The 24,064-nt window shown below is 37.6% G+C and overlaps 1 protein-coding gene across 2 annotated transcripts in view; it reads left to right on the top strand.

The window, feature by feature from the left end:
- Nucleotides 1-24,064, top strand: part of LOC126191346 (ATP-dependent RNA helicase DHX30-like) — a 303,809-nt gene that overhangs the window by 222,869 nt on the left and 56,876 nt on the right. For both annotated transcript variants that reach the window (XM_049932185.1, XM_049932186.1), the window contains 3 exons: nucleotides 12,909-13,144; nucleotides 19,989-20,205; nucleotides 23,128-23,317. In XM_049932185.1, coding sequence (XP_049788142.1) covers nucleotides 12,909-13,144; nucleotides 19,989-20,205; nucleotides 23,128-23,317 — 643 coding nt within the window. The remainder of the gene's footprint in view (nucleotides 1-12,908; nucleotides 13,145-19,988; nucleotides 20,206-23,127; nucleotides 23,318-24,064) is intronic.

Raw genomic sequence — 24,064 nt, 5'->3', positions numbered from 1 at the left:
GACAGCTTCCTCTTTCATTCCTTACCCCCATTCCATATTCATCTACTACTTTTCCTTCTCTTCCTTTTCCTGCTTTCAAATTCCAGTCCCCCATGTCTATTAAATTTTCATCTTCCTTAACTATTTGAATGATTTCTTTCGTCTCATCATACATTCCTTCAATCTCTTCATTGTCTGCAGACCTAGTTAGCATATAAACTTGTACTACTGTGGTAGGAGTAGGCTTCGTGTTCATCTTGGCTTCAATAATGGGTTCATTATGCTGTTCGTAGTAGCTTATCTGTGTTCCTATTTTTTATTCATTATTAAACCTGCTCTTGCATTACAATTATTTGATTTTGTATTTATAACCCTACATTCACGTGATTAGAAGTTCTGTTGCTCCTGCCACTGAACTTCACTAATTCCCACTATATCTAACTTTAACCTATCCATTTCTCTTTTAAAATTTTCTAACCTAACTATCTGATTAAGGGATCTGACATTTCACAATCAGATCCGTAGAATGCCAGTTCTGTTTCTCCTGGTAATGACAGCCTCCTGAGTAGTCCCTGTCTGGAAATCCAAATGGGGGAATATTTTACCTCCAGAATATTTTACCCAAGAGTACACAATCTTCATTTAAACATACAGTAAATCTGCGTGTCCCCGGGAAAAATTATGGCAGTAGTTACCCTTGCTTTCAGCCATTAACAGTACCTGCACAGCAAGTCTGTTTTGGTTGATGTAACAAGGCCAGACCTGTCAATTACCCAGACTTTTGCACCCGCAACTACTGAAAAGACTGCTGCCCCTCTTCAGGAACCACACGTTTGTCCGGCCTCTCAAGAGATATGACTCCATTGTGGTTGCACCTAAGATACGGCTATCTGTATTGGTGAGGTACGCAAGCCTCCCCACCAGCGGCAAGGTGCAGGATTCACGGAAGTGAGGGAGGGGGGGGGAAGCATGCACAAGTACATAAAATCCAATGGTGTAAGTATGTTAAGTATAAGCATAGAGGACATGTATGGTTACATAAAATCCAATGTTATAGATACAGCAGCAGAGGTGCTGGGAATAAGGGAAACAACCACAGGATAGTGGTGGAAGGAAATAGAAGTGGCAGTTAAAAGAGGAACGCATTCAACCAGTGGCTGAATGGTAAATTGGAAGTAACAAGAACAATCAACAAGGAAAAGAATAATTAAGTGATAAAAAAGATGAGGATTTGTGCTATAGCAATGGCAATAGCAAACTGGGATTTGGGAGAGTGAAACAAGTGTGATCAGTATTAAAAGGTCTTTGACAAGAGACAAAAGTCAAAACCAGTCTCCAGCTGATAACACCAAAAGAATGGGAAGAATATTTCTGAAAATTGTTTAAAGAGGACAGAGAGGAGTATCTGGGGGAAGGAACAATGGAAGAAAAGGAGCAGGAAGGGGACGAGATCTAAGTTTCAGAAACTGAGGTGAATAAGGTATTAAGAACAGGGAAGAATGGCAAATAACCAGGACCAGGCAGTATCAATCTGGAGCTCTTAAAATATGGTGGTGACAAAACTGTGAAACTAATAATATGCTTATTCAATAAAATGTTACGTGGAGATTCAGTACCCAAGGAAATGAAGGTGGACTATATTAATACTCTATTTAAGGAAGGGGATCACAAAAGCTATTTGAGCTAGTGAGGAATTTGTTTTAGAAACACTTTAATGAGAATTTTTGGGAAAATAATTAAAAATAAGCTGGAAATAAATTTTAAAACCCAGGAAGAACAATGTGTCTTCGATCTGGTAGATCATGCATAGATTATATTATCACATTACAGCATATCTTAGAGAAACATAGGGAAAATAAAAAAAAACATAGGATTAATTTTTATAGATTTAGAAAAAGCATATGGTACTGTCCTGAGAAAACTACTTTCAAGAGCATCACATTTGGCAAACATAAAGGGTCCTTTAATTAAAATACACTCCTGGAAATGGAAAAAAGAACACATTGACACCAGTGTGTCAGACCCACCATACTTGCTCCGGACACTGCGAGAAAGCTGTACAAGCAATTTTCACACACACGGCACAGCGGACACACCAGAAACCGCGGTGTTGGCCGTCGAATGGCGATAGCTGCGCAGCATTTGTGCACCGCCGCTGTCAGTGTCAGCCAGTTTGCCGTGGCATACGGAGCTCCATCGCAGTCTTTAACACTGGTAGCATGCCGCGACAGCGTGGACGTGAACCGTATGTGCAGTTGACGGACTTTGAGCGAGGGCGTATAGTGGGCATGCGGGAGGCCGGGTGGACGTACCGCCGAATTGCTCAACACGTGGGGCGTGAGGTCTCCACAGTACATCGATGTTGTCGCCAGTGGTCGGCGGAAGGTGCACGTGCCCGTCGACCTGGGACCGGACCGCAGCGACGCACGGATGCACGCCAAGACCGTAGGATCCTACGCAGTGCCGTAGGGGACCGCACCGCCACTTCCCAGCAAATTAGGGACACTGTTGCTCCTGGGGTATTGGCGAGGACCATTCGCAACCGTCTCCATGAAGCTGGGCTACGGTCCCGCACACCGTTAGGCCGTCTTCCGCTCACGCCCCAACATCGTGCAGCCCGCCTCCAGTGGTGTCGCGACAGGCGTGAATGGAGGGACGAATGGAGACGTGTCGTCTTCAGCGATGAGTCGCTTCTGCCTTGGTGCCAATGATGGTCGTATGCGTGTTTGGCGCCGTGCAGGTGAGTGCCACAATCAGGACTGCATACGACCGAGGCACACAGGGCCAACACCCGGCATCATGGTGTGGGGAGCGATCTCCTACACTGGCCGTACACCACTGGTGATCGTCGAGGGGACACTGAATAGTGCACGGTACATCCAAACTGTCATCGAACCCATCGTTCTACCATTCCTAGACCGGCAATTGAACTTGCTGTTCCAACAGGACAATGCACGTCCGCATGTATCCCGTGCCACCCAACGTGGTCTAGAAAGTGTAAGTCAACTACCCTGGCCAGCAAGATCTCCGGATCTGTCCCCCATTGAGCATGTTTGGGACTGGATGAAGCGTCGTCTCACGCGGTCTGCACGTCCAGCACGAACGCTGGTCCAACTGAGGCGCCAGGTGGAAATGGCATGGCAAGCCGTTCCACAGGACTACATCCAGCATCTCTACGATCGTCTCCATGGGAGAATAGCAGCCTGCATTGCTGCGAAAGGTGGATATACACTGTACTAGTGCCGACATTGTGAATGCTCTGTTGCCTGTGTCTATGTGCCTGTGGTTCTGTCAGTGTGATCATGTGATGTATCTGCCCCCAGGAATGTGTCAATAAAGTTTCCCCTTCCTGGGACAATGAATTCACGGTGTTCTTATTTCAATTTCCAGGAGTGTAATACAAGAAATATAGAAAGATAAAATGTCTAATGAAAATTGGTAGTACACTTTCACAAAAATTTGGAACAAGCAAGGGTCTGTTACAAGGCTGCCCCATGTCACCAATATTATTTAGAATTTAGGTAGATATCAGTCTTAAGACATGTCTTGTAAATTCAGTGGAGTGGGCTATAAACTAAAGATGGAATTTATTTATATCACCTACTATTTCCTGAAGATCAAGTAGTTACAGCACAAGACGGGGAGGGTGCAAATTCCATGTGTAACCAATTAGCAATGGAATACGGAAACTGGGGATTGAAGATTAAGCACCAGAAAACAGAATACCTCACTAATGATCCAGATGACTTACAAGAGGGAAAGAAAATTAAGGTGGTCAGTAATTTCTGTTATTTGGGATCCATTTTAGAATTGCAGGGAAAATCAGGGATAGTAATTAATAAAAGAATTAGCAGTGGAAGGAAGGTCACTGGGATGCCTCAACCTTATGGAGCTGAAATTTAATAAACTGAATTAAAAAACCATATATAAATCAATAGAGAGAGTGTAGTTATATATAGAGTGGAGACTTGGACTACAAATCTGAAACGCCTAAAAAAACTGCAAGCAGTAGAAATGGACTTCTGGAGAAGATCAGCAAAAAATTCTGTAAAAGAGAAAGCAAGAAACGATGAAATAATAAAGAGAATGGGAGTAAGAGAAAGAATACATGATGTGATGGAAAGAAGAGAAGAGGGCATCACGAGGAGACAAATTAAGATCTTGTGTGAAAGATGTAATAATTTCTGGGTATTTGTTACATTAGAGAAAAAACTTTTGTGTGGAGGAAAACATCAATAAATAAAAGAAATAATAATTAAATGAAATAAAACTCTGCTATGCTGGCCCCCAAGCTCAGAGCCTCATTTGCAAGAGATGGGGAAGTAGGAGGGGGAGGCGTAACAACCTTGTAAAAAATCTTGGGTCCATCTGGCTTCGGATGGTAGCACCCAGTTAGAGCCCCTCCCAAGGGTTACTAGGTGAAACTCAGTAAGTGGTCTCAAAGGCAGAAGAGGAAGCTCAGTTCCCAGTGGCTGAGACAGTGGAAGAACATAGTGGAGTAAACCATGAAAAACAATCATTTCAGACTAACAATCCGATCTTGCTTTGGAGTTTATTTTCTCCACCTACACTTTCATGTGCAGAATGGAAATGTTGCTAAATGAGAGCACTACCCCAGGTGGTAACTTGAAAAAGGAATCCACCATTGCAATGCGACATGCACTGGGACCTAGGATTATGGGGAGTCCCACCACTTGCATACAAAAAGACTCGGGGCATCTTGAAACACCGTACAAACTGAAATTCAGGAAAAAATATTTCATTGTGACCATAAACATAAATTCACTCCTCCGAGTCGGAAAACAGAAAGAATTGGAAAAGCTCCTGTACGACCACGAAACTCGGATCTTTGCTGTACAAGAGACCAGATTCCTAGATGAGCACATCATGGAGACACAGCACTACAGAGTACTCAAAGGAAAGCCAGCAGTAAAGATAATGATTAACACCCCTCTCCTTCCTTAGACTGCCTTTTATGTAAACAAAACTGTAGTGAACAAAGTCATAAACTTCTCATCAAAACCTAAAATATTATCCATACTGACAATCAATTGCAAAAATAAGAAATATTCTCACATAAACTGCCATGCTTGAATTAACAAAGATAACAGAAGAACCCACAGAAAGTTGATGACTTCTGGGATCTACTGGAAACAGGATTCTCCAGGATAGCTGTGAACCATACAAAAATCCTTCTGGGAGACTTCAGTGCACAGATTGGGAGAGGAAGAAAATATGGACACATAGCGGAGACAGCCCAGCACACAGGAGAACAAATCAGAGTGGAGAAAGGCTCATTGGACTCTTCAGAACTTTCCAGTTGAAGCCAATGTCAACTAATTTTGGAAGCTTGCAAGAAAAGCAAAGACATGGGTATCTCCAAATCCAAACATAGGAGAATCCGATTAGACCATGTAGGAATAATGAGGACAAACATTAGAGAAATGATTAATGTTAAAGTAATCACAGGTGGTAAATTTGACTCTGATCACTACCTCTCCATAGCTAAAATGCATTTTTCCCACAAAAAGAAAGAGAGAGACATCCAAAGTGACCAAATATGACACCAACCAAATGAACATCAACCAAGACATTATAAGTAACTTCTGAGAAAAAATCCGCTTCTGTAGAACAGAGACCTGGCAATACCTCCGTACAGGGATCAATGAAGCCGCAAAGAAAACTCAGTCTGGCAAAGACAAAATGAACAATCTGGTGGAGTGAAGAATGTGAGAAAGCACTTGAAAAGAATCAACACATGGAAAAGTTCAGGAAATAGGGAACACTGGGAACAATTCAGAAAACAAACAAAAGAAACATCAAGGATATTCCACAGAGTAAAATGAACATTTGATGATACTAAATTTCAAAATCCCCTGGACATCTTCACAAAAATAATAGCAGAGATTTATTTCAAACTTTTAAGCTCAAAGCTCAAAGGATATCAGCTCCCAAGTGTAAGCTTCAAAAATGAACAGGGCAAAATTGGATTGAACAATCAAGAAAATTGCAATATACTAGCCAGGCACTTCGACAAGCTGCTCAACTGCCCACCTCCAACCACAAACTGGAACTACTGGCTCCTCCTGAGAATCTAGATTATGATATGCCACCAACAAAAGAAGAATTAAAGGAAGCCCCAAAAAGTCTCAAAAACAACAAGGCTATCAGAGAAGACAATATGCAGAAATGCTGAAATGGGCAGAACCGGAAATCCCAGCAAATATGGGAGACAGATGAATGGAAAAAGGGCACTGATCCACCCACTCCATAAGAAAGGTGACAAACAAGATGTAAACAACTACAGAGGTGTGTCATTACTCCCAGTCACCTACAAAATCCTCTAAAAGATACTGCTGAATAGAACTGAAGGAATCCTAGATAAACAACTTTGAGAATTCCAGTGTGGATTCCGGAAAGGCTGCTCATTTGCCAAACAAATTTTTAATTTGAAATCAAGAATCTGACACAGAATGCTGAATGGCAAAAATATAGGGGTTTCTTTCACTGACTTCAAAAAAGCCTTTGACTCAGTGGATAGAGAGAGACCCTAGATAAGATCATCTGAGAAAAACAAGTTGACAAACCTTATCAAAGAAACCTTAACAGGCACAACTTCCAAAGTGAAGTTCATGGGAGAATTGTCCCAAACATTTGAAATAAAGACACGTGTGCAACAGGGCAATGGATTATCACCAATACCATTTAACTCTGTTCTGGAGAAGATTGTCAGAATTTAGAATTCCAAACTTGAAAATCAAGGGATGAACCCAATCTGTCTAGGAAGAAAATTGGGAGGAATCAAAATCAACTTTGTGGCTTTAGCTGATGATTTTGCAATAGTTTCAGAGAACATAGAAGAAGCGGGCATACAAATCAACCTGCTCGAAAGGATCGCTGGCAAGACAGCACTTAGGATCTCGAAGGAGAAGACCAAAGTCGTGACAATTTCTTGAAACATAGATGGACAGATTGAGGGGTTAAAAATATTCAAATACCTCAGTGAAGCTGTACAAGAGAACGGACTGGAGAGAGCTGCTGTGGGGGCTGGATCTCAAAAATGGAGAGAGCTAAAGGATTAACTAAAAACATTTACAACAAAAAGTGCATCTCTTGGAATGCCAAAATAAAGCGCTACAGTGTTGTGGTAAAAACAGATTGCCTGTATGTCAGTGAGTGCCTCTCAATGAATTAAAAGTTGGAAAAGCTGCGGGTACTAGAAAGAAGAATATTATGGAAAATCATGGGTGCAACCCAGGCTGAAACTGGCTGGAAACTTCAGAGACAATGAAATGTACAAAAAAGTGGATAAAATCTTGGGGACCGTGAAAAAGAGGTGGTTATCATTTCTAGGACACCTGTACAGAATGGACAAAACCAGACTAACCAAAAGAATATTAGACTACCTGTTGAAAAAGGAAACGACAACAACATTGATTAAGGAAGCTGGTAAGGATCTGGAAAGATTCAGCATTCAGGAAGTTCAGATGTTAAATACGGATACATTTCCAGACCATCATTCAAAGCTTGAAAGGATTTCTAATCGAAAGAACTAAGAAGACTGGAAGATCTTGGACGGATAAACGGAAGCAACAGCACAGCGTCCGTATGAAAGAGTACTGCAGAAAGAGGATACTTACGACAAAGAAGAAAGGAAATTGTAGTGTGATCCAAAGTGATCAATTCGCAAATAAAAATAATTTTTTTTCATAAAAGTAACACATTGTTTAGTGGAGGTACCTGAACTTTGTCAATGCCTCTCAGGAGAACCAAGACCAATTAACAGATTCTGAACATTCACTGAGAAACTATGTATGTCTGTGATGTTATGGAGTTTGTCCCATCCATCTCTTTTTGTGTATGAAGCATGCATCAGTTAATACTCTGTGGCAGACAAATGTCAGTTGGCTGCAATTCTCGTTTGCCTCATGGGGGAGGAGGGTGGGTGGGGAATAATAATAATAATAATAATAATTCCCGTGGAGGCCCGGGAAAAGAATAGGCCTCCGGTATGTTCTGCCAGTCGTAAAAGGCGATGAAAAGAACAAACCACTAATAGGGCTAACCCCCCTTTTAGTGTGATTACTTGGTTCAGGACAGAACTAAAGAAGCCTCGGACAAGCGCCGTCATGGACGGGGACGACGCTTGAACCCTATGCCCGCCCACAATGGTAACGACACTACTAGCCAACTGGAGAATGATTTAAATCCAAATAGAGGTGTTTTGCAGGATATGCTTCCTGCAACCACCCTAGAAGGAAAACAAAGACAGAGGATGAGATGGTCAGATGAAGTTCTGTTATTACCAAGCAACAAACCTAGGAACCAACACAACTGGATACAGATCACAAGTATACACAACATTTATTATCAGATACACAGAATTAAAATTTTTAACAGGACGACGACTAGCTGATCAAATCCGTGTAATAATCAAAAATAACAGGATACCCCAGTCAGAATTAGAAAACATCAAACAACAAGTACAACAAATACTAGAACAAAATAATGTGCAATCAGAAGAAGAAGAAGAAAACACAGTAACGGACTCAAACATCCCAGAGAAAACAAACAAAGAACAAAACGTGTCAATTAAACAATCAGAGGAAAACGATATCTTAAGACAGCCACCAGAACAAGCACAAATAGAACACGAAGTGACACACATGTTAGATATAGAAGAAAAATTTCAGCTGACATATATAGAATACAAAGACACAAATACAGACATTAGACCATTCTTGCATAGGCCACCAAATAACCCACAAGTCGAAACAACAATGACAACTATCAACACAATCATACACAACAAAATAAATGAAAACACAACTATGGAAGAGTTAAAACTACTGGTTTATGTAGGAGCACTCACTACACTAAATATACACACTAGGCGGAGATCAGAACCAACCAACACACAGAAGAAACCCACAAAACCAGCATGGCAACACAGGCTACAGATCAGAATAGAAAAACTGAGAAAAGACATCGGACAGCTAACACAATTTATAAGAAATGAAATATCAGATAAAAAACGAAAAAGGTTAGGTAAAATCTCACAACAAGAAGCAATTGAGCAATTAGATGAAAAGGAGCAGAAATTACAAGCATTGGCCAAACGACTTAGAAGATACATAAAAAGGGAAAATAGAAGGAAAAAAACCAGACATTCAACACAAACCAAAAGAGATTTTACCAAACAATGGATAACACACACATTAAAATAGACAATCCACCAAACATAACAGACACAGAACACTTCTGGAGTAACATATGGTCAAACTCGGTACAACATAACAGGTATGCACGGTGGATACAAGCAGAAACAGACACATACAAGATGATACCACAAATGCCTGAAGTGATAATTTTGCAACATGAAGTCACCCAAGCAATTAATTCTACTCACAATTGGAAAGCCCCTGGAAATGATAAAATAGCAAATTTCTGGCTAAAGAAGTTCACCTCAACACATTCACATCTAACTAAATTATTTAACAGTTACATTGCAGACCCATACACATTCCCTGATACATTTACACATGGAATAACCTATCTGAAACCTAAAGATCAAGCTGACACAGCAAACGCAGCTAAATATTGCCCCATAACATGCCTACCAACAATATACAAAATATTAACTTCAGTCATTACACAGAAATTAATCACACATACAACACAGAACAAAATTATAAATGAAGAGCAAAAAGGCTGTTGCAAAGGAGCACAAGGATGTAAAGAGCAACTGATAATAGATGCAGAGGTAACATATCAACCTAAAACCAAACAAAGGTCGCTACACTATGCATACATTAATTACCAAAAAGCTTTTGATAGTGTACCCCACTCATGGTTACTACAAATATTGGAAATATACAAAGTAGATCCTAAATTGATACAGTTCCCAAACATAGTAATGAAAAATTTGAAAACCACACTTAATATTCAAACAAATCCAAATAATATCACATCACAGGCAGTACAGTTAACCCACTATCCAACATGCTAAATAATACAAATTATGGATACAATATTACTGGAACATACCCACACAAAATCACACATTTGCTATACATGGATGATCTAAAACTACTGGCAGCAACCAATCAACAACTCAACCAATTACTAAAGATAACAAAAGTATTCAGCAATGATATAAATATGGCTTTTGGAACAGACAAATGTAAGAAAAATAGCATAGTCATGGGAAAACACACTAAACTAGAAGATTACATATTGGATAACCACAGCGACTGCGTAGAAGCGATGGAAAAAACAGATGCCTATAAATATCTAGGATACAGACAAAAAATAGGAATAGATAATACAAATATTAAAGAAGAACTAAAAGAAAAATATAGACAAAGACTAACAAAAATTCTGAAAACAGAATGGACAGCAAGAAACAAAACAAAAACTATAAATACTTATGCTATACCAATATTGACCTACTCATTTGGAGTAGTGAAATGGAGTAACACAGACCTAGAAGCACTCAATACACTTACACGTTCACAATGCCACAAATATAGAATACATCACATACATTTAGCAACAGAAAGATTCACATTAAGCAGAAAGGAAGGTGGAAGGGGATTTATAGATATAAAAAACCTACATTATGGACAGGTAGACAATTTAAGAAAATTCTTTCTAGAACGAGCAGAAACTAGCAAAATACACAAAGCAATCACTCATATAAATACATCAGCTACACCATTGCAACCACTTCTACAACCCTTTAGATCACATAACATCAACAGATACAAAGAAAGTAAATTGGAAAAAGAAAACACTACATGGCAAGCACCCGTATCATCTAACACAGCCACACATAGATCAAGACGCATCCAACACATGGCTAAGAAAAGGCAATATATACAGTGAGATGGAAGGATTCATGATTGCAATACAGGATCAAACAATAAACACCAGATATTACAGCAAGCATATTATTAAAGATCCCAATACCACAACAGATAAATGCAGACTTTGCAAACAACAAATAGAAACAGTAGATCACATCACAAGCGGATGTACAATACTAGCAAATACAGAATACCCCAGAAGACATGACAATGTAGCAAAAATAATACATCAACAACTTGCCATAAAACATAAACTAATAAAACAACACGTTCCCACATACAAGTACACACCACAAAATGTACTGGAGAATGATGAATACAAATTATACTGGAACAGAACCATTATAACAGATAAAACAACACCACATAACAAACCTGACATCATACTCACCAATAAAAAGAAGAAATTAACACAACTAATCGAAATATCCATACCCAACACAACAAATACACAGAAGAAAACAGGAGAAAAAATTGAAATATACATCCAACTGGCTGAGGAAGTCAAGGACATGTGGCATCAGGATAAAGTTGACATTATACTAATTATACTATCAACTACAGGAGTCATACCACACAATATCCACCAGTACATCAACGCAATACAGCTACATCCAAACGTATATATACAACTACAGAAATCTGTAATTATTGATACATGTTCAATGACCCGAAAGTTCTTAAATGCAATATAACATATACCGTACAGTTAAAAGGAAGTCACGCTTGATCAAGGTCCGCGTCACTGTCCATTTTTGACCAGACATAACGTCTGAGAATAGAAAGAAATAATAATAATATTATTATTAAGACAACCATAGGCAACATCTTTTGGAATATAATTAAATATATTTAATAACAGTATATTAATGGCAGGCACTGCCTGTTTATTGCCCTAGTGGTAGGATTACAAATGTAAACATGAAAATTTTTGTGACTTTAAAACATCTAGGCCAGAGGGGATACTGACTAACAAGTTTTAATCTGAATAGTATAGACTAACTACAGGGAACTGCCTATGAACTTTACAAAATGTATCATATAAGTAACATGTCAATATCACTACAAAAATAAAGGTGATGGCTGTCTGAGATAAAAACCAGTTAGGGCAAAAATAGAAATAGAAAACAAGTTCATAAAGCAACTAGGCAGATTTAAATTTTTAGGGATCATGTTGATGTACAGAGATCTGGATCAAAAAGACAGAATTTTGACATTCAGTTTCCTAAATGGTACCATTAGAGGTTCTATTCAGAATAAAGTAACATCAGAAACTCGTCTTAAATTTTATTAAGTTAGGTCAGTACCATCATGCTTTTTGGAGTGAACCATCGGTAATTAAACTACAAAAGAATTATAGATATTTGGAACGATTATTTGAAAAACAGGGATATGTCATCTGTTACACATGCACAATGAAGTTGAAAATATATTAAAAAACAACAACATTAAACAAGTTATGGATGTCTATTTTTGAATGTCATCAAACTAAAAGTTCGAGAAATTAATAATAGTTGATACAGACTGCTCAGAATGTTTCATACTACCCTCAAAATGACTTACTTTTGATTTTGTAACCTCTTACTCAACACATTTTTGAGCCCAGGAAATTGCTACGTACAGCCACCTGTGTAGTAGAGGTGTAAGTAAACCTACATTCTCGGTGCAGCTTAGTAGTGTGTACTATATCTCCAACACTGAATAATATAATAGAGCTCATATACACTGTTCAGGCTGTCAACATACCTTGAAGACCTATTTCCAGTTTAGAATGTGGAACACAATAGCAGGTACTGATTTCTCTAATGTGCAAAGAGCAGACTACTTTGATTTTAATTACAGTTTTGTTTTATTTCACAGTAAAACTATTTTTTATATACGTGCATAAGGTTTATTCTTTCGTTTCCTTAAGTCCACAGATATATAGGTGGTGCAAAACTCCTGTAAGCAGCTTATGAGGATTTCGTGAGGTTTATTTTAAAAAATGCAATGAATTTTCAAACATTAAAAAAATTCTTCTGATTACTGCTTGACTCCTCTAAAGCAGAAAGTATTTTCCAGGTGTACACAACCAGTGCTTACCATTACAACAGTTCTCAGTGGAGAAGTGGATCTATTTCAAGGTGCCCTCACAGAAAAGGATCACATCCGTGAAACTAAAAGAGAGCACCATCCAACAAGTGATCATATTGCCCTGTGGAAAATACATAGAATGCTATGGCAAATGAAAACTGGGGATTTCAGAAGCCTTTGTCAGCATATGAACATAAATGTTCCCAGCATTGACCTTATTGCCAGTGAGTATTAATATCTTATCACCAGTGTCACAAAGCAAGGCAATCTCATCTTTGTTGTATTGTTTTCTCCCTTGTATTTAGCTGGAAAAAATAAAAGAATAATGCTAAACATGTGAATTTTCTGTTATTGCACTCTTCTTCTTCGTCTTCTTTTTCAAGGTAAGTTGGACTCTAGCAGAGGGGTGACAGCAGATTTAATTAATAAGTAAATTGTTTTATAATAAGAGTAATGTGTCAATACCAGAGAAGGAAAATTGCTACTCACCATATAGTGGAGATGCTGAGTCGTGATAGGCACAACAAAAAGATTCACCAATTATAGCTTTCGGCCATTAATGCATCTGCACTATATGGTGAGTAGCAACTTTCCTTCTCAGGTATTGTTACATTCCATCCTGGATTTTCCATTGTTTGATAAGAGTAATGTGTGTCATTCTCACTAATGAAGCTCTAAATTGGTCATTGGTCCATTCTGCTGTAAGATGAGTAGGAATAAAGTTCTTAAAAAACCCTCTGTTTAATTCTGAGATAGAGGGCTAGTGTACATAAATTACAAAAGCAGAATTTATGTTAGCTTTTGCATAGATATGTTAAAGACTAACTATAGAACCATTTCTAAACAACTTAGATAATATAAGTAGCAATGACTTGGCATTTACATTAGAAGTCTTGTAACATCTGAGAATAATTAATCGTTGTGTCAAACATGTACCTAGAACTACTGCACAGGATTTTGACATATCAAATGTATATACTTTACTGCCTATCTTGGTGTAATTCAACTGAGTTTTCAGCACTGTGACAAATGTAGTAACTGAAAGCCCAGCTGTGCTACACAGAATGGAATGGAGGATGGTCAAGCTAGTGGAAGGGATTCTGTCAGTTGGCCATCAGGAAAGGCTATTATGAATAAATATTGTGTAACTGCACTGGAAGTAACTGTTGAAAGTAGTGAACTGAATACCCAAAATGTTGAATTTCAATGCCTTACTTTATAAAAACTTAGATGTAATAGTATTAAAAAGTACGCCACTTCTCGGTGTTATCAATGTAATCACTCTTAATATTGTCTATAACTTTCACCCACTTATTTCATACCCAGTGGAGTTGTTCCTCACACTTTTTGTAAAATTTAATCTGTTAGTCTCTGCCCCAGTTTATGAAAGTATATCGGATTCAGCAACATATGAATGGATGCAATTGACCACAGGCAACTATAGTTATGTAGAGGAAAAATGGATGGTGAACCACTATCTTGTGCAGATTTTCATTTACAAAAAAGTTCCACTTCCTTTGTTGTCTCGCCGGCCGCGGTGGTCTAGCGGTTTTAGGCGCTCAGTCCGGAGCCGTGCGACTGCTACGGTCGCAGGTTCGAATCCTGCCTTGGGCATGGATGTGTGTGATGTCCTTAGAATAGTTAGGTTTAAGTAGTTCTAAGTTCTAGGGGACTGATGACCATAGATGTTAAGTCCCATAGTGCTCAGAGCCATTTTGAACTTTGTTGTCTCAGAAATTACCATTCAACTTTTATCTGTTCGTGGCAGCTGCGCATGTAAATTTTTGTACACAATTAACATCTTACATTTGGATTTCTTGGTTATCAACTGGCTTCTGATGTCACATCATTTGAATGCAGTTGTATAAATGGAAATTTCAAGAGTATATGTCTGCCTTACAGCCATTCCACAAATGATGCTTTTCATATAATATTGGAGGAGAGACAACTCATGCCTATGATTAGTGCCGTTGAGGGCATTTGTCCTTAAGTAGTATTTTTAGTCTCTCACTTCTTGGAATTGCCATTAACAGTTATTAGTAACAGTACCTGTCACTTGGAGTCTAGGTACTAATTCTGGGTACTGCTTGTCCATTCTGTCCACTGCCTCCACTTATCTCAAAACAGGCATTCTTCATAAATTTGCTCTTACTGCAGTGCCTTGTGTAGACGTCAGTTAAAAACTGCTGTTTCAGTTGACAAGATAATTGTTTATTCATATTTTCACTCTCTCTTCGAAGAGAGGTTTCTAGGATCATTGATATGACACAGTGCCATTGTCTGTTCGGAACCATACTAATGCTGTGCACTGCTACTACAACATTACATGGACAAAAGACACATTACTGCATGTGACGTACCTGTGATCATTTCCCCACACAAAACTCTGAACATGATGCAACGAATCATCTTCCATTGAGATCTCATGCTCCAGATGAGGAACTCAGGATTAATCTTCAGCACTGAGGGGTACTTATCACATGTGTTCAATAAGGGCTCAAGGATAATTGTATGATACAGGCACCTATATTTTAGTCTTATTTCCTGGAGGAGATTAAGGTCATGGTATACAGGTTTGATGTAAAACCGTGTGTCCTACTGCCTACAAGGTACGGAGATAGACACCCAGTGCTCTCTGAAAGGGTTTGCACAAAATTGCAAAACACTGAATTGAAGAATGTAGAAAAATAGCTATTCTTTTAATGTACCTATGCATCCCTTAATAGATATATAAAGCAGTCTAGAAGTAAGAGCTTCAGTTACTAACTTAAGTAGCTTAGCACCAGTGATAAGTTTTACTGAACTTCACAGGCATAGCATACAGTAGAAGTGGAATGACTGAATAAATGAGTGTAGGCTGCAGGCAAGTCAATTAAAATGTTTGTCCACAAGAGCAAAAGTTCATTCACTGGGAACACAGAAACTAGCCTTAGTGGGAATTCGTTGGTGGACAGGATTGTAGATGTTGGATAGCATGTTGAAAGTGACTGTCCAGGGTATGATGAGATTGTGAAGGAAGACAATGATGCAACAGCAAAGAGACTTTAGAAAGACCTAGTCATTTTATAAAGGAGCTAGTTAGTTTCATGTTCCATGGATCACTTTGCAGGTGGGTGGTGGGGGGGCTCAAGCAATATTTCAACACAGATCTCCCCCTTCGCAGTGCAACACTGTAACCACATAACCACAACGCTGTGGCTACACACATTTGCTCACTGTTGCAAATCTTGAGATTGGACCATTCACTGTTTCTATTTCACTTCATCCTTCACAGTTCAGTACACCTTCTCCCTATCATCAAGCCTGATCTTTCTTCAGTTTTTGGCGAGCTATCCAATGGGCCATCTTACAACTAATTCTTCCTGCATTCTTTTGGTTAGATAGACATTATTCATTAGTTGACTATAGAATCAATCCCATATAACTCCAATTTATCTAGGAGAACTCTGTGATTCACACAATCAAATACCTCAGTTTGGTTACAGAAAATACCAGCCAATGCTATTTTATTACTTAATGGCTGTAAATTTTGATGAGAGAATACACAAATGGCATACTCAGTACAGCACCCTTCCTGAAACCCAAACTGCAATTTTCTGAGGATATGATAATTGCTAAGGTGAGATACCGTCTAGAACGCATCACCTTCTCGAAGATTTTGGAAAATGGCAGGAGTGATACAGGTTGGCAGTCATTGACATCTCTCTTATCACCTATATTAGAGATGTTTAACATCATAATATTTCAGTCTCTCTGGTAAAATGCCTTGAGTTAGTGATGCATAAATTTCAGGTAAGATGTGGCTTATTAATGGGAACAAATCTTTAGTACCCTATTGGGAGAAAAATCATCAGAACCAGATGAGCTTTTATTTGTGAGAGAATGTGTAGTTTTCTTAATATTGGAAGGAGAGGTTGGTGATACATTCCTATGACTGAATTTTATGAGAGCAGCTGTTTTCACATATGTTTCGCTTTTTCTCTTGAAGTGTTTGTCCCTATGCTTTTACTATATTTAAGAAATGCTTAGTAAATATATTCGCCACAGTGACTAATCATTTATAGCCCTTCCATTCAGTTCAGTTGTGATGTTATCCTATTCTGTGGCAGGTTGTCCTGTGTCTCGTTTCACTACATTCTATATAGCCTTAAGTCTGTGGTCAGAATTACTGATTTCTGACAAAATATGTGCATGTCCCTTGATTTTTTTTTTTTTAATAACCTTTCTTGGTAATTTTGAGTAGTTTTTACAGTGTGCAACTACTGTAGGATCTCTACTTGTTCTTGGCAACAGAATCATTTTCCTTTTCCTTTCACAAGCTTCTTCTGAGAGTAAAGATCATATTGGACTTCTTGGATGGTACCGATGCACTGTTCATAAATGGATGTATTGGATAGTTGCTGAAGCCCTGTGGTTAACAGTTACGCTAAAAAGTTAATTAGCACGGGGTCAGTTTTGAAGTGAAGAATGATGACTGTTTAGACAGTTGTGATGTTAATTTAAATTTAATTGAAGAGTGGTGTTGGAAAGAGAGGTGAGGCAAGATTGAAAGTTAAAAATTGTCACAAGGTCATTAGGTGACTGTTAGATTCGAGGTGGGGAGGATCTTTATTCCTCCCAATAGTCTTTACAGCTACTTGTTTTATTCTAGCATAATATTTCATAACCCCTCTTGTCTTATGCTTTGCCCACACAGTGACCATATGCTTGTTAATTCTGGTAGGAATCTATGTTGAAAGTAAGAAAGTTTCTTACTATGTTTTATGATGTGTCTGTCTATTGCTCAGCACCATCTCTGTTTAGTCAATAGCATATAGGTATCATGCACATACTAAAAAGACGTGTGAAGTTTGTACCTAGTGCCTTATTATTATCTTATTATAATTGCCGGAAAAGATACGACACCAATTGTTACATTCTTTCTGAATTTTAATGTTTAAAATTGTCTTAATGTCCTTAACTCGACTTCAATGTTGAGTTGCGTTTTTTAGAGCCATAACCAGTGTAAATGACTGATTCAAATAGATAAAAAGAAAGGAAAGTACAATAATATTGCCTTTCTTTATAGGATGCAGTATTTGATTTGTCTACTGTGCTAAATATCTTTATAAAGTGGTATCTTAACTCATCAATGTCATTACAGCTCATCAGAAGTCGTAACCCTCACAGTTTCTAGCAAGCATACCTTCAGGAATTGACAGTAACTGAATATTTGTATGTAGAAAATAAAAGTTATTAATTTTTAGTTCAAGCATCACTTTTAAACTAGTGTTCTCCTTTTAGGAAATTAATTAAAAGATGAGAGGAAAGTATTAGCATTTTTTTACACTATGACTAATTGTTGGTGTCTTGCTTTGCTTTTTATTTATTGTGTGATGATACACAATAGCAGTGACTCTTGGTTTGTTGTGAATTGTCCAGTCACTGTCTTCCTGTTTTCTGGCATGTTTAACTTTGCTGCTGCTGCTGCTGCTGCTGGTGGTGGTGGTGGTGGTGGTGGTGGTGGTTTTCTGTGTGTGTGTGTGTGTGTGTGTGTGTGTGTGTGTGTGTGTGTAAGTGTAAGTGTAAGTAAATGAGTTGGTGGTGGTATGGAAACACACATATAAATAATTATAACACAGTCAGAATTTTTTCTATTGAGTTATAGTTGTTGAGCAGACATGATTTTTTTTAGTTTGTGTTTGAAATTATTTTTATATAGTAAAGCTTTCAGATCATAGTATAAGTTGCCAAAGATTTTTATTGCTGCATACTTGCCAGCCGGTGTGGCCGAGCGGTTCTAGGCGCTTCAGTCTGGAACCGAGCGACCGCTACGGTCGCAGGTTCGAACCCTGCCTCGGGTATGGATGTGTGCGATGTCCTTAGGTTAGTTAGGTTTAAGTAGTTCTAAGTTCTAGGGGACTGATGACCTCAGATGTTAAGTCCCATAGTGCTCAGTGCCATTTGAACCATTTTTTTTGCTGCATACTTCCTTTCTGGAGCAAACAATTGAAAAATGGGTGGATCATTTCACTTCTTCTAGTATGATGTTTCCGAACTGTGATAAATGGATAGCAACAAATATCACAGAGAAATGCTTCTGATTGCATCATTTTTTGGCAGAAATGTTAACTCGTACCAGACTCAAATTGAAATGTGGGATAAAAATGGTCTTTCAAGGAATTTATAGTAATTTTACTAAAATTTGCCAATTGCAGCAATTAAGCTTTAAAGATTTTTTCAACATACCTGAACAGTGTGAAAACAGCTTTAGATGTAATTTAAAAGTTAGTATGCATATCTCATTGCACACTACTAAATGGTTCCAAATAGTATCTTTGGCTGAATTCCAAAATGACAAGTTTACTGGCATGAATTGTGATAAAGAGCTTTTTGAGGAAAATATGGCAATGAAGAGAAACTTTGCAAAGAGTATGTTCGAGCTGTGACTAGTATGAAGTGATAGAACAAACAAAACCACTAAAAAAAAAAGGAAAAACTGCCATGTTTACAACTTTCATTTCATGATGTGATGGGTGACATTGAAATTGTGTTCTTGTCTCTTACTCATTTCAAAAGCCTTGTAACTAAAAATATTCTGTCTTAACTGATACTTTTTAAAATTTGTGTTTGACAAGCCAGAGAGTTTCTTGTAGTTGCCAAATACGTAAAACTCCAGCTATTTAAAATACAGTCTGAGTCGAGTTGGACAAATTAGTGGAGTATGGTACACTAAACTGTAATGACGTCAGTAGCTTTGAAATACATTACTCTTAGTGAAAAAATTAAGACCTATTTGCATGTTTAACAATTCCTTTCAATAGAGAATATATTCTTTAGTTTCATGACTAAATTGACAGAGGGAAAATAATTGAGGTTTTCTATGTAACATGTGAAAATAACCTAATGAAGTTAGTCAACAGTCTGATAGATATAATAATTATCCATGTTCTTCCTATTTTAAATGTCTGCAGAGTTTATGATCATTTGCAGATTCAGTGCTTATCAGTGATGGAAAATTATTGCAAGAAAAAATCATTTATAAAATAAAATGTTTACATCAAGACTAAAACTTATTTCATTTCACAGGGTTGAATAAACTGTTTTCGGAATATCTGTATGAATGTAAGATACTTTGTCATTCTGAGAAGCTTACTGATGATGCCTCACCATGTAATAAATATCAGCTTCATGATGAATTGGTAAAGGCTGTGTTAATGTCAGGCCTGGGAAATTTACTAGTCAAGCGCAACTGGAAAATTATGAATGGTCGCATAGTAAAAGACACAAATCTCACAGTCACAGAGTAAGTTTAACATTGTTGATTTTATTCTTCTTCAAAGGAGCCAGTGTATTGTATAACATATTATTTTGCAAAATAATGTGTGCTTAGCTGACTAATATCCCTATGCTTTCCCTTTCGATAGCTAAATGTAGCTGGTAGTAGACAAGAATTTGATGTCAACAGGTTTTTCAAACTGAAGACATTTAATTTTTTTTAATGGATGAAAGCGTTGTGAAATTTAATTATGTTCTGTGCATAGGAAGGTTCACTTGCTATTTTATATGTGTGTAGGCAAAACAAAATGGTACCTCCCTCCCCTCACCCACCCACGATGATTTCGTACTGAAAATTTCTTCTGTTTTTTCATTTGTACCATCACTGTCTCTTCAAAGAAAAGATTTCTGCTAAAGAACCATGACCTGTTTAAGATTTTCTGTGATATACCGAACCTGCTCTCAAAACTAGTAAAACACTGACACAAAACCTATAGGCTAGCTAAGGCGAGTAGAACAGCTGCTGAATTTGAAATATTTACTTCTGCTTTGTAAATTTATCATTAAATATAAAAGTTGCTGACAGAGAAACCTAAAGCAAGTCACTGTCTTACACATGAAACAATAACAAACCTGCTAAGGAAATAAGGTGCCGGTGTAGTTGATGACAATTTATTGTCTTGTTGAAAGGTTGTGCGAAAACGTATGTATCTTTAATGTTCACAAATTATTTGAGACAGCAGTTACTGTAAAATATTCTTCACAGATCCAGGTAGTAGGAGAGATTATTCATATCAGATGGTACCGAACATCCCTACAAAATTCATCATGTTTGAATGTGAGTCTCATCACAGTATCATGTGATGCATACATGATGACAGTTTAACTGTAAATTTGTGTTCCATGTCAACAAAAGATGATTCATTGTCTGTACACTATATGTTATAATAGGTTTGCTTATAAATAAATCTTCTGCTACCAGTCATGATTTTTCTTTATTTTACTTTTCAGATGACGCATTTCGGGAAATGATTCCCAGTTTCAAGTCAACGAAATGAAGCAGACTCTCACACACTGACAACATCAATAGAAATGGCTTAATACACACAAAAAATGCACTTGAAAATGGGAATCATTTCTCGAAATGCGTTTTGCGAAAAGTAAATTAAAGAAAAATCGTGACTGGTAGAAGAAGATTTATTTATAAACAAACATATTGTTGTCACAGTCACAGGCTTTCAAAAACCATTTATAATGGACCAAATTGGACACTAAATGTTAACTTTAATAAAGTTCTTGCTGTAATCTATTGAATATAAACATTCACAAACAGTCCTCTGAAAAGCCAAAAAAGATTCTTCATACTCACTCTCGCTAACTCTTATTTAATGGAGGAATACACGTTTTTTTTAGTCTGCTATATGATTTAAAGATATTCATAGGTCACAGTATTAAACTATGCTTTGTTTAGACTGGTCATTCATTCATTTCAAATCGCGTTGTGACATTTCTCATCATATATCAGGTTGTAGTTCCTTGATGTCAGCGATCATGGTGACCAGTTGGCTGAGAGTGTGGGTCGGTACAGCTCTATCCACATTCAATATGTTGTTGACATAGGCATTTTGTTTCGTAGGTTTTACTTCCATAAATGTCGGACCCCCCCCCAGTGAATTAGTTGTGGCCAGTCCATGTCTTAATTACGTAATCACGTCTCATTTACCAGGTATACAGATACTGCACCTTCTAATTATATGACAACAGTCAATGTGCAGTATAACCCAACCAACCAAAATCACTCTCTCCCATACGAACAATTTGCATGGCACTTTAATATAAAAATTAATCAGAAGTCATTGTTCATTGTCCTACTTCACTGTCTGCCTTCTTATCCACGAGGACACATCATTGCACCATTACATTATTATGATTCAGACGATCATGGGTTCCACACTCAGAATCTAGGCACTGACTATCTTTCATATTCACGTTAATCTGCGTGTGTTATTAACAGTTCTGATTCACAGTCCAGTTTCATATTAACTTAAACGCATTATTGCACAGCTGCGTTATGGCTGTTTTGACTGACATGGGTTCCAAGCTCGAAATCTTGGAATGGACTGACTTAAAATGGCTTCAGCCCAGTGCTTATATAGTTTTGCAAAAATTACTGCTAAAATTTCACATTGTTAAATATGTAATTTCAATAATTTACAATTAGAATTTTACATAACAAAGTAATTGAATAGCAGAGAAAAATTGGTTTTGGCCTGAACTGCGTTACAATAAGAGTTTTGACTGAAATAAGGCTACTTGATGATGAAACTGCAAAAACAGCTAAATAAACAGTACCATACATAAGTTAAGTATCTGGAAACTAAGTGCTGATGTTCCTACCATGTTTTGGAAATTAGCTATATGAATAGTTTGAAGATTGATATGGGCTAGTTTCTGAACTTTATCAGTAATATAGTAATTACATCTGTTGACTTGTGAACAATGTGACTGCAATAGTAAATAATTATTTTTAGTTAATTGAAATGAGCATTATCAAAACTATTTAGTTGTAATGATTCAGATTAATTAGGAATTATTCTGACTAATGTAATTTAGCTAAGTTGGGTCTGGTCTTATATTCAGAATTATAGAATGACGACTTTGTCTTACAGCACATATCTCACCATCACTAATGATAATTAAGGAGGCAAAAAAAGTCATTTAAGGAGACAAATAACAAAGCTAAATGGGAATGGATCCCAGCTTGCTTTGCAACAATGTGGTGGGTCTCTAAATTAAAAGGTTCAGATTGATTGTTGCAGTCACTAGTTCCTGAGATTCCATGGCTTTAAGTGGCTGTAAAAAATTCATGTGCCTATTTCAGTTAACAATATCTCATCTGCTTCTACAGTAAGACTTCAGACATTATTTAGCATTTTTCCCTCTTTTGCAGGCTTGAGCAGCATGCTACAATAACACCAGACAGTGTTAATTACAAGCACTGTGATAACTCAAGCCCATATCTTACACATTTCAATGAAATAAAGTCTCTCGAAAGAAGATCTTTGTTAATCAGAGAGTCTTCTGTTGTATCTCCACTGTGTGTCATCCTATTTAAGCCAGGAGAACTCGTAGCAGAAAAGGTAAAACATGTTTCAAATAATATTTTTTGCCAATATATATATATATATATATATATATATATATATATATATATATATATATATATATATATATATACCTAAAAACAAACTTGCCGTTCAGCATATCCTCTCTTCTCGTTATCCGCCAGGCCTCAATCTCCGCTAATTTCTAATTTCAATTTGCCGCCGCTCATACCTCACCTGTCTTTCAACATCATCTTTGCCTCTGTACTTCCGCCTCGACTGACATCTCTGCCCAAACTCTTTGCCTTTACAAATGTCTGCTTGTGTCTGTATATGTGTGGATGGATATGTGTGTGTGTGCGAGTGTATACCCGTCCTTTTTTCCCCCTAAGGTAAGTCTCTCCGCTCCCGGGACTGGAATGACTCCTTACCCTCTCCCTTAAAACCCACATCCTTTCGTCTTTCCCTCTCCTTCCCTCTTTCCTGATGAGGCAACAGTTTGTTGCGAAAGCTTGAATTTTGTGTGTATGTTTGTATTCGTTTGTGTGTCTGTCGACCTGCCAGCACTTTTATTTGGTAAGTCACTTCATCTTTGTTTTTAGGTATATTTTTCCTTCGTGGAATGTTTCCTTCTATTATATATATATATATATAAAGAAAGATGATGAAACTTACCAAACAAAAGCGCTGGCAGGTCGATAGACACACAAACATACACACAAAATCGCTGGCAGGTCGATAGACACACAAACAAACACTAACTCTTTGCCTTCATCCGCCCCG

The sequence above is a fragment of the Schistocerca cancellata genome, chromosome 6 (assembly GCF_023864275.1).
Source record: "Schistocerca cancellata isolate TAMUIC-IGC-003103 chromosome 6, iqSchCanc2.1, whole genome shotgun sequence".
Classification (NCBI taxonomy): Eukaryota; Metazoa; Arthropoda; class Insecta; order Orthoptera; family Acrididae; genus Schistocerca; species Schistocerca cancellata.
This window is presented reverse-complemented; position numbering and strand designations above follow the sequence as displayed.